At 37.5% G+C, this 14,456-nt stretch overlaps 1 protein-coding gene and 1 non-coding gene across 2 annotated transcripts in view; both read left to right on the top strand.

Annotated features, from left to right (window-relative positions):
* Sntb2 (syntrophin beta 2) overlaps positions 1–14,456 on the top strand; it is a 90,158-nt gene that overhangs the window by 407 nt on the left and 75,295 nt on the right. Inside the window, exon 2 of the mRNA XM_015496311.2 lies at positions 9–24. Coding sequence (XP_015351797.1) covers positions 9–24 — 16 coding nt within the window. The remainder of the gene's footprint in view (positions 1–8; positions 25–14,456) is intronic.
* LOC125613180 lies at positions 12,343–12,449 on the top strand. Its single transcript, XR_007343677.1, has one exon. It is a non-coding gene; the product is annotated as a U6 spliceosomal RNA (small nuclear RNA).

Below are 14,456 nucleotides of genomic sequence, written 5' to 3'. Positions count from 1 at the left end.
CGGGCAAGGAGGTGCTGCTCGAGGGTGAGCGGGCCGGCGGAGAGCGGGCCGGGCGGGCGGGCGGGCGGCGGCGACGGCCTGGGCTCACCCGCGCGCACCTTATTTCTGCTACCCTTTGAGGGGCGAACCGGTTCCCTCCGCCCCTCACTGCAAACCCCCCCTTTCTGGGTCTCTGAGTATGGAAAAACTGATGCTCCTTGCAGGAAAAGTTGGGCAGCCCTAGCCTAAGTGTGGCTTGCTGCCCCCGAGGAACTCGACTGAGATTTAGCAAAGAGCAGCAGCTTGTGAAGCTCCCCCCTCTGTACGATAAGCTGACACTAAGAACTAGGAGGAGGCCGATCGGCTCCAGTTCTGTAGTTCTCCTTTTGCTTGCTAAGAAATGCCGGGTTGGCTGTTTTCTTCACTCCATTCTGGCTTCTCAGGCGGGCGGGTCTATTAAAAAGAAAGAAAGAAAGCGAGCCATCCACTCCGATGCCACCGGTATGCTTGGGTAAACCATCAAAGTGCTGGTTAATTTATGGGAGTTTAACCCATCATTGGCTCTCAACAATAACTAAAGGAGATCATAGCACTTCATTGAAGCCAGAGAGCTGAAACAGCAAGTTTGTGTGGTTAATGAGCCTTGTTTAACAGTGGAGGCTCACGTGTTTGAAAGTTTACTGCCAACTAGAGTTTTGCCCCTTTTGCAAGAGACTGGTGCCAGCTTCCTACCGCTGACAGGCATGCTGCTTCAAGACTAGGAGACGTTTCATAAGAAACTTGAAATGGTACATCACAAGAAATGTTTGGATAGCCAAGATTATTCTTTACCTTAAAAGTATGTATATGATCTGTGTTCTGGATATTTTATTATGAATTTGTGGGATGAAGCAAAAATAAATCCCATCACCTGGGGCTGCGGATGTGGCTCTGGTACAGTCCTTGCCTAGCATGTTTGAGGCCCCTCAAAAAATAAAATTAAAAAATTAACTCTCCTCTCCTCACGGACTCATGCCTGTCATTGGTAATAGAGTAATGAAAATGAAGAGTATGGAAAAAACTGATGATTCAAATATTTCACTGGTGATTCAAATATTCCAGAAGCATTTATTGTTGGCTTTGTAAAAGATAATATAAAAGAAGATGCTGTTCCTACTTGGTCTCTAGTTGGGGAAATGATAGAAAAAGTGCAAAATAAGTTAGAGGGAGGACTTTGATTTTTGTAGTGCAAAGTATGTATAAGTGCCAAGGGAATGCAAAGTTAGGAATTAAGTTGATGGAGATGGGCTTACCCAGTGTGGACTTTTTCAAAGAGCTGAATCTTGAGCCAGTTCTCCAAGGAAGTGATGGTTAAAATGGGCAGAGATGAGTCAAGAGAAATTCCTGGCAGGGGAGGGAACTGCTGGGGGACAGGGTTGGGGAGGGAGCAGTCTTCTATAAACTGAGAAGCCAGAAGTCTAACTTGACAAAATATCCCCCCCCCTTTTAATATAAATCTGCTTGTAAATAATCGGAAAATGTTAATTTGCAAAGAAATTATTTAATGTGCTGCAATTGTGAAATTTCAGTGTCCCAGCTTTACTATATCCTAGTCTACTTATATGTGGAGCTAGACATTGCTCAGAAAGTAGTGTTAATAAAAGGAGTAAAATAACAGATCGTGACTTAATTACAGATTATGTAAAAAAAATTTCTACTCTAAAACATGTATCCTGAAATTGGTTTAGCTAAACACTTGTTATGAATTCTTCAAGCCAGAATACGAAATTTCATACAACTCATATAGTATTAAATGGATAGACAGTTCAACCCTTCACATCCCATGTAAAAACAAACAAAACCTGGTTTTTGTTTAGATATAATTTGAACCTGGTATTCATACCAGTGAAATTAAAACTACATAATAAATGCTTACTAGTATTCATTAGTCTAAAATAGGCCACATGTGCTTTTAGAAAGGTTTACAGATGACAGCATAATAACATATTTATTGAATGCCTTTTTACCTACACATAGGTTCTGTTTTCCTATTTTGTATAAGTCAAGCAGTTCATGTTCTTATAGGTGTGTTAAGTCAGTATGGTGGATTTATGATGTTGCATTTTTTAAGTGTAGGGTTATAAAAATAAAATTGCTCTCACAAAATCACAGAAAACAGTAATTTAATGACCCAAACTTTCAATGTTGAAAGATGTTGTTCTATTCAGGTAGACTACTTTTACAGGATAGAGTTTGGTGATGTACCTTGTAGTTCCAGCTATTCACAAGCCTAAGAGAGGCCAGTCTGGCAAACATAGTGAGATCCTGTTGCAAAAAAAAAAAAAAATTAAGTGTATTCTTAGCCCTTGAAATTTTCACACTATATTGTCCTTTCATTCAATATTTGAAAACTTGAAAAAGTTGCCTTAATATAGTACAGTAGCACAGTGATGCTGTTTTTGTGGTGTGGGCAGGGAATTTCAAGCACATTCTTTCCACCCCCAAGTGAAGGAAAGCTAGTTTCTGGTTGCCTGAGGTTACTGAACCTAGCTAAAGGGTTCTTTTTTGTCTCAGGAATTTTTAGGGATTGTTTGTTCATTTATTCATCCATCAAACATTTATTTGACTCTTTCCTCTTATTCCTCCAAGGGGAAAGGATTAATAGTGATTTTGTTTTCTTATTTGCATCTTCTGTCCAAGGAAAGCATTCTAGCAAAGGAATGGTACAGTCAATTAGAGACAACATACTTGTCCACACATAAAGATTGATTAAAGGTAGAATACATTTTTGGTATTCCAAAAAGTTTATAATAAACTTTAAAAAAAAATACCATAATTTAATTAATTCATTTTTTTATATGGTGCTGAGGATTGAACTCAGTGCCTCACACATGCCAGGCAAGTGCTCTACCACTGAGCCACATCCTCAGCCCTATAATAAACTTTATTATTAGTTTACTGTGAGCCAGAAGCACTTGAGGACACTCAATTCCTGCCCTCAGTAAGTTAGGAGTTCAGAGAGAGGTGTAAAAGTTTGGGTAAACAGTATGACTGTGGCAGTGTAAGAGAATGCAGAGTGATGAAGGATGAAAACAGAACTCTTTTTTTTTTTTGTACCAGGGATTGAACCCAGAGGTGCTTAACCACTGAACCACATTCCCAGCCCTTTGTAAAATTTTATTTAGAGACAAGGTCTTGCTGAGGTGCTTAGGGCCTTGCTAAATTGCTGAGGCTAGCTTTGAACTTGAAATCCTTCTGCCTCAGCTTCCCAAGATGCTGGGATTACAGGTATGCCCTAGCACACCTGGAAAATCTGAACTTTTTTTTTTTTTTTTTTAATAAAACAATTGCTCTTTATTTTTTATTTTTAGTTGTAGATGGACACATATCTTTGTTTTATTTATATTTTTGTTGGGGGGGCAATTATTGATGGGTTACAGAGAAATTCATAGACCTTTATTCATGAAGGAGAAGAGCTACATGAATCCAAGAAGGAAATTTCTAGCCTGAGTTTCTCCTCCTTGTCAATATTTGCATTTTAGGCCAGACTATTCTCTTATAGTGGCTTGTCCTTTGCAAATAGGATATTTAGCAGCAAATCAACTTTAATTATGAGCCAGAGCACTTCAACATACTTGATTCCTACCCTCAATAAGCTTTGAGTTGACAGAAGTAGAGCAAAGGGCTAAAGTACTGTTAAAGTTAGTAGTCTGGAGAGAGCCCAGCATAAAAAAGAGAGAAGTCTACATGGGTCCCTAAGGGGAATCAGAGATTGAGAATGCCCAGGAAAAGGTTGATGGAGAAGATGATGCTTAAATTGAGCCTTCCCTAAGAAGAGAGAGCTGTCTGTCACCAGTAAGACACTGAAGTACCAGATATTAAGAAGTTTTTCTGGTCGGGCACAGTGACACATGCCTGCAATTCCAGTGACTGAGGAGGCTGAGGCAGGAAGAGCACAGTTTGAGGTCAGCTTCAGCAACTTAGCAAGACCCTGTCTCAAAAAATAAAAAGCTCAGTGGTAAAGCACCCCTGGGTTCAATTCTCAGTACCAAAAAATTAAATAAACAAAAAGAAGTTATGCTGCCAGTAGCCCACTAAGAGTATGGTATAAGCAAGGACTTGTGGTCAGACTTGGGTTTGTTTCTGGTTAGTGGTTTGTAATTCCTAGTCAAATTACTTCATCTTGTTACACCTTTGTTTCCTCATCTGTAAAACCAGGGTGGTAATAATACCTTCCTCTAAGAGTTGTTATTCATTTGACAGTTTATGTGTTCAGCGCTTTTATTAGGCCCTGGAAATACAGCATGAACAATAATAGCAAAATGACTGAAGAAGGCAGGACTTGGTCATGAAGGTATGCTGTGAATTAACAAATACACTGTAAACCAGGAGAGCAAGTTGTTAAAACCCAAGACTTCATTTTACCAGGAAAAAAAAATGTATATGTTAAGAATTGTTTCAGATGAATGAGTTAAGAATGAGTTTGAGTGTCTTGGATGTGACAACGTTTTCTAATTTTATGTTCCTGTTTTTCTTCTCTCTCTTGGATAGGGTAATGTTTTGTCCTTAAATTTTCGTTTAGTTTCCTTTTTATCTGATTTTTCCTCTTCCTTTACACTTAGTACTCAAAACCATAAGACTTGCTATTAAGTGTGTACTTGTAGTTGTAGCTAGTGACTATTAGCATTGATATAAAGGTATGCAGATTAGATAGCCTTTGTATTAATAATGCAGATTCTAGGCTCAATGGGGGTAACTCTATTCACCTGTCAGGTACTATATATTGAATTTGCTGATTCCTTTACACTAGATTAAGGTTTATCCAGAAAGCTTCTAGAATTTATTTATTTATTTATTTTTGAGAGAGAATTTTTTAATATTTATTTTTCAGTTTTCGGTGGTCACAACATCTTTATTTTATTTTTATGTGGTGCTGAGGATTGAACCCAGTGTCCTGTGCATGCTAGGCAAGTGCGTTACCGCTTGAGCCACATCCCCAGGCTCTAGAATTTATATTTTTAAGGCTGTGAAATTAACTAAACTTGAATTAGGCTACACAATAAAAAGGTTCCAGGGAAGGTTAGGGAAGATGGTTTATTTAAAGTGTACAGTTTGTAAGGTTTGATATTTGAGAAAAAAAATATTTTTGAAGCAATTCTCACTGGAATAGTGTTGAAAAATCACTTTTGATTGCCAGAATATTTTTCTAAAAATACTGTTATCAACTCTGCTGAAAAGAAAATGGTTAAATGTATGGATGAAATAGACTGGTATGAAATTTAACTTCAGAATTGAAAATAAATTTTTGTATCTAAAATATTTGAAATTTTGAGCGTCACATTTAATAAAGCCTTTTTTTGTGTTTTTTTGTGTCCCTGACTTATAACAAATGCCACTGACTTTTTTTTAATATTTATTTTTTAGTTGTAAGTGGACACAATATCTTTATTTCATTTTTATGTGGTGCTGAGGATCGAACCCAGTGCCTCAGGTGTGCTAGGTGAGCGTTCTACCACTGAGCCCCAGCCCCAGCCCTGCCACTGACATTTTTAGGCTCCTAAATTAAAGCCGTTTTGGATTCCCACACGGTTGATTTCTTTATTGCATATAAGAAAAATTGAGAGTACCCTAGGAAGAACATTTTACATTTTTTTTTAGGGAGAGGGAGTGCTGGAGATTTAACTCAGGACCTTGCACATGTACTGTACCACTGAGCTATAGCCCCAGCCCCTATATTTTCTTTGAGATTTTGCATGTTTATTCATTAGTTATTGCTTTTTAAAAAATATTTATTTTTTAGTTGTAGATGGACACAATACCTTTATTTATTTATTTTTATGTGGAGCTGAGGATCGAACCCAGGGCGTCTCATGTGCTAGGTGAGCACTCTACTACTGAGCCACAACCCTAGCCCATATTAGTTATCTCTTAAAGAACTACTGAGGTAAAAGGATGCTTGTTTTTCTGTACTTCTTTCTTTCTTTCTTTTTTTTAATTAGCCTTACTTTGTTTCATTTGGATGATTAGGCGTGCTTATGTGAGAAGCTGCCATTGTGGCCTGATTATTTCTTAAAGAGAATCCCTTCCTTTTATGTTAAAATATGCTCTCCAAATTATCACCAAAATATGAGAAGTCAATTGATTCTAATACAGAGTGGTTACGAAAATTCGAAGAGCATTTTTAGGAATCATAACCAGGCTTTAATTTAGATCTCAACTGATTTTTCTTTTTTACTTTTTGTTGTTGTTGTTGTTCCTCAACTACTGAGCCACATCCCCAGCCCAATTTTGTATTTTAGTTAGAGACAGGATCTCACTGAGTTGCTTAGTGCCTTGCTTTGGCTGAGGCTGGCTTTGAACTCGCGATCTCAGCCTCCTGAGCTGCTGGGATTACAGGTGAGCACCGTGCCTGGCTTCTCTTGATTTTTTTTTTTTTTTAGGGGAGGGATTGTAATGTTTCCTTTGGACAAGAAGATATATCTTGCCTATCATTTTAAAAATTGTAAAGCCTACTGCTGGGTGTGATTATACACCTGGTAATCCCAGAGACTTAGGAGGCTGAGACAAGAAGATTGCAAGCAAATTCAAAGCCAGCCTCATCAATTAGCAAGATCCTAAGCAATTTAGTGAGACCCTGTCTCTAAATAAAATATTTAGAGATGTGGCTCAGTAGTTGAGCACCCTTGGATTTAATCCCTGGTACCTCCCAAAAAGAAAGCCTCATCTTACCAATGAGGAATGAACAGCCAGAGATGTTAATTTAATTAAGATTACCTAACAAGCTGGGCACTGGGGCACACGCCTGTACTTCCATTGATTTGGAGGTTGAGACAGGAGGATCACAAGTTTGAAGTCAACTTAGCAAGATCCGGTCTCAAAATAAAAATAAAAATGACTGGGGATGTATTTCAGTGGTAAAGTGACCATGAGTTCAGTCTCCAGTACCCCCTCCCCCCAAAAAAAATTACATAATGAACTGGTGTAGAGCTTGGTCTAATACCTACTCCATTGCTTTCTGCCCTGTACAGTGCCACCCACATCTACAACCACACAGCCAGATGTGCTGTGAGATCAGTGCAAAAGAAGGTAAAGACAGTTCTTGGCCTCAGAGAACTTAGAGTGAAACTGGGGAGAGAAGACTAGCACCTAGAGAATAATTGCTAAAATGTGTAGTACTCACTCTGTGGAGGTCTCTGAAGGAAATGATCAATTGAGGAATCAAAGAGTTGAGGAAGTTTTGACCTGAGGCTTGAGGGACAGACTGCTTTTTTCTAGATGGAAGTCAGTCCAAGCAAGTTTATGGGATAGCCTGAGCAAAAGTCAAAATTAGTATGACATATGATAAGGAAATGAAGTGATGGGCTAATTGGTATGGACTTAGGGGAAGAAAGTAAGGTTGGGTAGATTGAAGCTAGATTAATACAAGACTTTGAAGGCCAGCCAGAATTTGGACCTTTTTCATTTGTCAGTCAGTATTAAGTATCAACTGCAAACAAGCTATTGTGGTAGATGCTGAGAATTTCAAATTGGGAGTAATCTCTGACTTTTAAGTGGTAAGAAACCAATTATAGCAGGTTGAAGTAAGTGCATTAATACAGGTGAGAACACATTGTCTGGGAAACAGAGGTAGATGTCCAATGAGAGAGCATGTTGAAAGTAAGAAAGTGATAAGTCACTGTTCAGAGAAGTAAAGCAGAGAAGGCAGGAAAGTGGGCAGAGGCCAGATCATCGAGTGCTATGCAGTGTTAAGCAGTGGTCTCTAATACAGTTTTTTTTTTTTAACGGATTTTTAAAATTTTATTTATTTATATGTGGTGCTGAGGATTGAACCCAGGGCCTCACACATGCCAGGCAAGTGCTCTACCACTGAGCCACAACTCCAGCCCCTCTGATACAGTTTATATACATTTTTTTGCAAGTTGACAAAAAGAAGAAACTGGACTTCATTAATATTTACTGCACTGGCTCTCTCAGCCTCATAGGTGGTACCATTACAAATTCAGTATAAAAGGTTTTGTTTCAAGGGAAGAGTGGATGTTTCACAAAACAGAAGAGCTGATAGTGATAATGTTAATAATTTGCCTGCTATTGTCGTATTGCAGTTCATAAGGATTACTTGACCCTACTTGAGTGGGCTTAAGTTATTATCTGCTTTTTGCTCAGTTAATCTTCACAAAATGAATGTGTGGCTTACTGATTTACACACACCTAAATATACAAACATAGATTAAAGATAATTCTCACACTGCAAACAATAACAAAATGATAGAGCTGTCTTTTGCCCCCCTAATGAGAGCTCTTTAACACATTTTAAGGTAATTATATCTGTTGGGAAGTCAATCTGAAAAATGAAATTGTCAAGAAGACTATTTGAAATATAGATATATATGCATATTATGTCATTAATAATGAACTTCATTCTAAGAATATTTTGCACTTTGAGTCATACAGTACTAATGTTAAAATGGCTTAATCAGGGATATATTTGTGTACTTATATCATCTCTCTCTTTCTTGATTTCTACATTTATATATGTTTTATAATATCTGTGCATTAATAGATATTTAATCATTGAAAATATACTCAAATTTTTACTGATGGCTTTACTGTCAAAAAGGTATAGGCCTACAGAGTGCTGCCAAAGTGCTTTAGATGAGAAAGTGTAAAAAGTGGACTGTGACTAATGGAGTATGGAGCTCAAGACATGAGATAAGGGAAAGCAGTTAGGATGCTATTGCAATGTCATGAAAGTGAGACTGGCTGGGATACTGTGAGGATGAAAAAATATTAAAGAGAAACAAGAAGTCTAAATGTTTGTGATCTTAAGGAGAAAAAGAAGTGGAGGGTAAGTCTTGGACTTCTGGCTTGGGAAACTGGATAATTATGAGACCAGAATGAACAGGAAGGAACTAGTTTGGGGTGAAGATAAGAGGTTTGGTTTTAGGCATGTTGAATTTGTGTTACTTGTGTGATATCGTGGTGGAAAAGGCCAGTAGCTGGTTGGAAGTATAATTCTGTAATTGAGAAAAATGTCAGAGAGCTATAGCGAAGATTTATGAGATGTCAGGATACAGGTGGCAAGTGAAGCCATGAAGTGTGAAGTCATAAGAGAATAATGCAGTTGAAAAAGAGAAGTAGGGCCAGGATGCAGTCCTGTAGAATCTCCACTTGTGGGTTTTTTTTGTTTTGTTTTGTTTGTTTTTTTGTTGTTGTTTTTCTTTTTAGTTACATGTGACAGTAGAATTTACTTTGATACATTTATACAAACATGGAATATATCTTATTCTAATTAGGATCCCAGTCTTGTGGATGTATATGATGTTATTATTATTGTTTTTATTTTAAATTTTTATTAGTTATTGATCGACCTTTATTCATTTATTTGTTTATATGTGGTGCTGAGAATAGAACCCAGTGCCTTACCCATGCTAGGCAAGCGTGCTACCACTGAGCCACAACCCCAGCCCCTGGATGTACATGATATTGAGATTCACTGTGGTGTATTCATATATGCACATAGGAAAGTTTTGTTAGATTCATTCCAGTTTCTTGTATTCCTATCCCTTCTCCCTTCCCTTTGTTCCCATTTGTCTAATCCATTGAACTTTTATTCCACACCCCTTATTGTAGGATAGCATCTACATATCAGAGAGAACATTTGACCTTTGGCAGAACCCTTACATTTAAAGCCAGATTAAAGGGAGAGGAATGTAGAAAGGTAAGGCCCAGGAGGTAGGAGGAAGTTTGGAAGAAACTGATACAGTGATGGTTTAGCAGGCAAGAGATAGTAAGCTGAGAACTAAATCCCAGCTACCTGGGAGGCTAAGGCAAGAAAATCTTGAGTTTGAGGCCAGTCTGTACAATATAGCCAGAATGTGTCTGAAGAAAAAACAAACAAAACAAAACCAGAATCTAGTTACAAAGTCCATTGGATATGATAATTAGAGAACTAAGATCCTTGGAGTCCTCATAAGTGCTGCTTCAGCAGGGTGCAAACAATGAGTAGAACATTCTTTTAAAAAACTCAGCAAATAGGGGTAGGGGGTGTACCTCAGTGGTAGAATGCTTGCTTAGCATGTGGGAAACTCTTGGTTCAATCCCCAGCACTGCTCAAAAATAAAAAAGCTCAGCAAAAAAGAAAAACAAAAGCAAAAGCCGGATCTATAGTGGGATAATGTATGGAAGGAAGGTTTACTTTTGTGGTTGTTTGTTTCGTATTCTGTTTTAAGTGGGAAAGAGTTGGGACATATTTATACAGCAAGGAGAAAAAGCCAACAGAGTGGGAGAGAGGTTCAAGAGATAGAGGGGTGGAGAACTGATGCAATCTGATTTTGAGCCAGGAAATGACATGATGGGAACAGAATTTTGGGTTGGCAGCAGTGTGTGCACTGGATGCAGAGCAAAGACGAAAGACCAAAGGTAGACAAAACTACAGCTGTTGTAGTGAACAGTGATCCAAACCAGAGGTGATAACCATTGGAGAGGGAGAGTGACTCCAGTAGGAACAGAGAGGAAGTTTTTTTTGTTTGTTTTTGTTTTTGTTTTTCTAGTTCTTTTAGTTCATAAATGAACTGGAAAGAACAATGCCTTTAAGATGTTTCCTATCTTATTAAATTTGTCACACTAAACCATGTTGTGAAGGAATTATTCATTAAAAGGCTATTACTGGGCCTGGGGTTATAGCTCGGTGGTAGAGTACTTGCCCAGCACTTGTGAGGCACTGGGTTTGAGCCATAGCACTACATATAAATAAATAGTTATTTTGTCCATCTGTTACCTTTAACTCAATTCTATGATGATGAGTTATTTGGTCCTCATAGATAACAGCCAAACTTCTTTTTTTCTTTCTTTCTTTCTTTTTTTAAATATTTTTTAGTTATAGATGGACACAATACCTTTATCTTATTTATTTTTTGTATGTGATGCTGAGGATCAAACCCAGGGCCTCATATATGCCAGGCAAGCACTCTCCCACTGAGCCACAGTCCCAGCCCAGGAGCCAGCCTTTTTTCTTAAACCCTATGGCAAACAGGAAGATTTAATCCTAGAACAAAATGGGTGATTCTTGCTAAAGGATGCAGAGTCCACTGGAGACCTTTTCCTGCCTAGAGAGCCTCCTTCCAGGTCCCTATGTACCCAGAGATTTGAGACTGGTGGAAACAGTTCTGTAGCGACAGAGACATTGGTGTAGAAAATTGTCACTTGCCAAGCACAATGGCACACACCTGTAATCCCAGCAGCTCAGGAGGCTGAGACAGGAGAATCTCAAGTTCAAAGCCTGCCTGAACAATTTAGCAAGGTCCTAAGCAACTTAGTGAGACCCTGTGCCAGAATTAAGAATTTTTTAAAAAGCTGGGGATGTGGCTTAGTGGTTAAGTGCCCCTGGGTTCAATACCTGGTTACCTGTCTCTGGAGGTGAAGCGGGGGAAAGAAAACTGAGTCACTGTTTTAAAAGAATAAATGGCAGGATATGGTGGAAGATTGGATATAGAGAAAACTATGGGATTGCTATTCAGGACAATAAAAATATGATTACCAGTGGAAAAAAATGGAATAATTTGGAGGGTTACACTTAATCATTTAGCTTTGTTATAAAGCACTTAGGTAATGTAACTATATCTGCTGTCTGCAAAGTTTAAGAAGAAAGATTTTAGTTTATAAACACTTTACTACATTTAATCACATGAAATGAGAGCATGGCCTTCTGTTAAAGAGTCTTTTTTTCTAGATTATAAAGAAAGGAGCTTTGAGTTTCTCTGGAGAAATGATGACCTATTCAGTTGAGTTTAATTTTTTTGCCTGGAGTAATAAATATAAATGCATTGATTCCTTCGTAAAATATGTTTTTTATTTTGGTATAAAAATTTATGAAATAATTTTGTATAGGAACAAACTGACAGTGATTATGGTATCAGTAGACTTGCCTTTTAGAAAAATAAGAGTTACATAATTCGAACTTGGTTTCATTTTCAGTGTCCTAAGACATTACTAGAATGCTTTGACATATAACTAGTTACAGCTATCTGAGGTGCACAGTTTTTTAAATTATTATTTTGGATTTTCTGCAACATTTTCTTCCTATCATCTTTGGACTTTCATATTTTTAAATTTATAATTTTAGAATGCTTTATGAAAAGTAATCTTTTTGGGGGGGGGTTACCAGGGATCAGGGGCACTTGACCACTGAGCCACATCCCTACCCCTATTTTGTATTTTATTAGAGACAGAGTCTCACTGAGTTGCTTAGTGCCTCCCTAAATTGCTGAACTGACTTTGAACTCTCAATCCTCCTGCCTCCGCCTCCCAAGCTACTGGGATTACAGGTGTCTGCCACTATGCCCAGCATGAAAAGTAATCTTTTTTTTTCTTTAAATATTATTTTTAGTGCTCCCTTCGGCAGCACATATACTAAAATTGGAACGATACAGAGAAGATTAGTATGGCCTCTGTGCAAGGATGACACGCAGATTCGTAAAGCATTCCATATATTTTTTAAAAAAACATGGCATATATACACAACGGAATATTACTCAGCAATAAAAGAGAATAAAATCATGGCATTTGCAGGTAAATGGATGGAGTTAGGAAAGATAATGCTAAGTGAAGTTAGCCATTCCCAAAAAACCAAATGCCAAATGTTTTCTTTGATATAAGGAGCTAATTTGATTCATAGTGGGATAGGGAGTGGGAGCATGGGAGGAATAGATGAACTCTAGATAGGACAGAGGGGTTGGAGGGAAAGGGTGGGGGTATGGGGTAATTAATGATGTTGGAATGTGATGATCACTATTATCCAAAGTACAGGTATGAAGACATGAATTGATGTGAATATACTATGTATACAACCAGAGATATGAAAAATTGTGCTCATTATATGTGTAATAAGGATTGTAATGCATTCCACTGTCATATATATTATTTTTAGTTTGATGGACACAGTACCTTTATTTATTTATTTATATGTGGTGCAAGGCAAGCGCTCTGCCACTGAGCCACAATCTCAGCCCATGAAAAGTAATCCTGATGGTTCAAAGGGAAGAGAATGTTGAGTGGTATATTTTTCAGTTTATCCATCATGTATATAAAATGTTACAATTTATAAAATGGGAGCTTCAATTTTTCATTGAGTTAGATTACAAAAATGTATGGATTCGTTTATTTATAGTAAAAGGAGTTTATCAGCTTCCAAAAATTAAAGAAAAGAATATGCATGTGCTTTATTCAAGGCTCTTTGGGCTTCAAAACACAGATTCCTATTCAAAATTCATGGAGTTATTGTACTCCAAGTCTCAGGACTCCAGAAACGGCTAAGCAGCTGGGCCTCAGAAGTGTCAGAAACTAAGGGAGTGATGAGCCTCTGCACCCACCATTTACCCTCATCTTAGAGCTTATGTATCTTTTGCAGCAGTTTTGATGTTTCACTTTATGGCTTAAGTTTTAATTCTTTAAATTATGTAGAATTTATTTTATCATATGATATGCAGTAGAGATTTAGCTTTATTTATTTTTCCAAATAGATAACTGGTTGTCTCAGCATTATCTGTCAAATAATCCTTTTGCAAAATAACTCTCTAAGATTGATGGTGGCTGCCTGAAGTGCTATGTAAAGATTTGAAGCCATCTCTGGGTTTAGTTGGAATGAATGCTGTACTAAGTTATGTCTGCATTGGAGTGGGATACAATACACATGCTGCCTGTTACCCTAGGAATGACCTGTCCTTTCCTCATTAATTTGAAATATACCTTTTTTATACACTTATTTTATTTTATTTTATTTTTTAATCTTTTTTTTTTTTTTTTTTTTAGTTATCGGCGGGCACAACATCTTTGTTTGTATGTGGTGCTGAGGATCGAACCCGGGCCGCACGCATGCCAGGCGAGCGCGCTACCGCTTGAGCCACATCCCCAGCCCCTACACTTATTTTTTTATATTCCTTAGGTTGATGCTTGATTTTCTACTGTATTCTACTTGAGTGTTTTGTAATATAGCACACTATATATTCTAGCTTTAATGCTTAATATCTGGTTATTGAAGTATATGATATCAGCCAATAAATTCTGAAAAATAATGAAACTTTTTTTTTTTGTTATAGATAGTTCTCCAGATAAATTTTAGGATAATTTAATCATTCTCAAATCCTTTGGGATTTTGGTTAAAATTATATTGAATCCATAATCAGTTTGGAGAGCATGATATTGTTGTGATATCTCCTTTTCAGTCATTTCAACCAAAAGTTCTAGACCTGAGTCATCCATGTCACATCATATGGCCATCAGTTATTGAATGTTCTAATAGGCCAAGCATAGATCAGGAACTTACCTTGGATCTTGAGCCACATGAACTGAAAGTGGGTTTTCTCAAAGGGTAATGAAGCTGATGTTGCCAGAAGGAAAATGGATACTTGGCAGACATAAATAACAGGCATCCATTACATTATTTTAAAAACATTAGAAGATGACATGAGAGATTAAATAAGAGACCATATTAGTTGAGAGAT

This window comes from Marmota marmota, unplaced genomic scaffold (assembly GCF_001458135.2).
Source record: "Marmota marmota marmota unplaced genomic scaffold, marMar, whole genome shotgun sequence".
Taxonomy (NCBI): Eukaryota; Metazoa; Chordata; class Mammalia; order Rodentia; family Sciuridae; genus Marmota; species Marmota marmota.
Note: the sequence above shows the minus strand (reverse complement) of the source record. Positions and strands in the feature narration are given on the sequence as shown.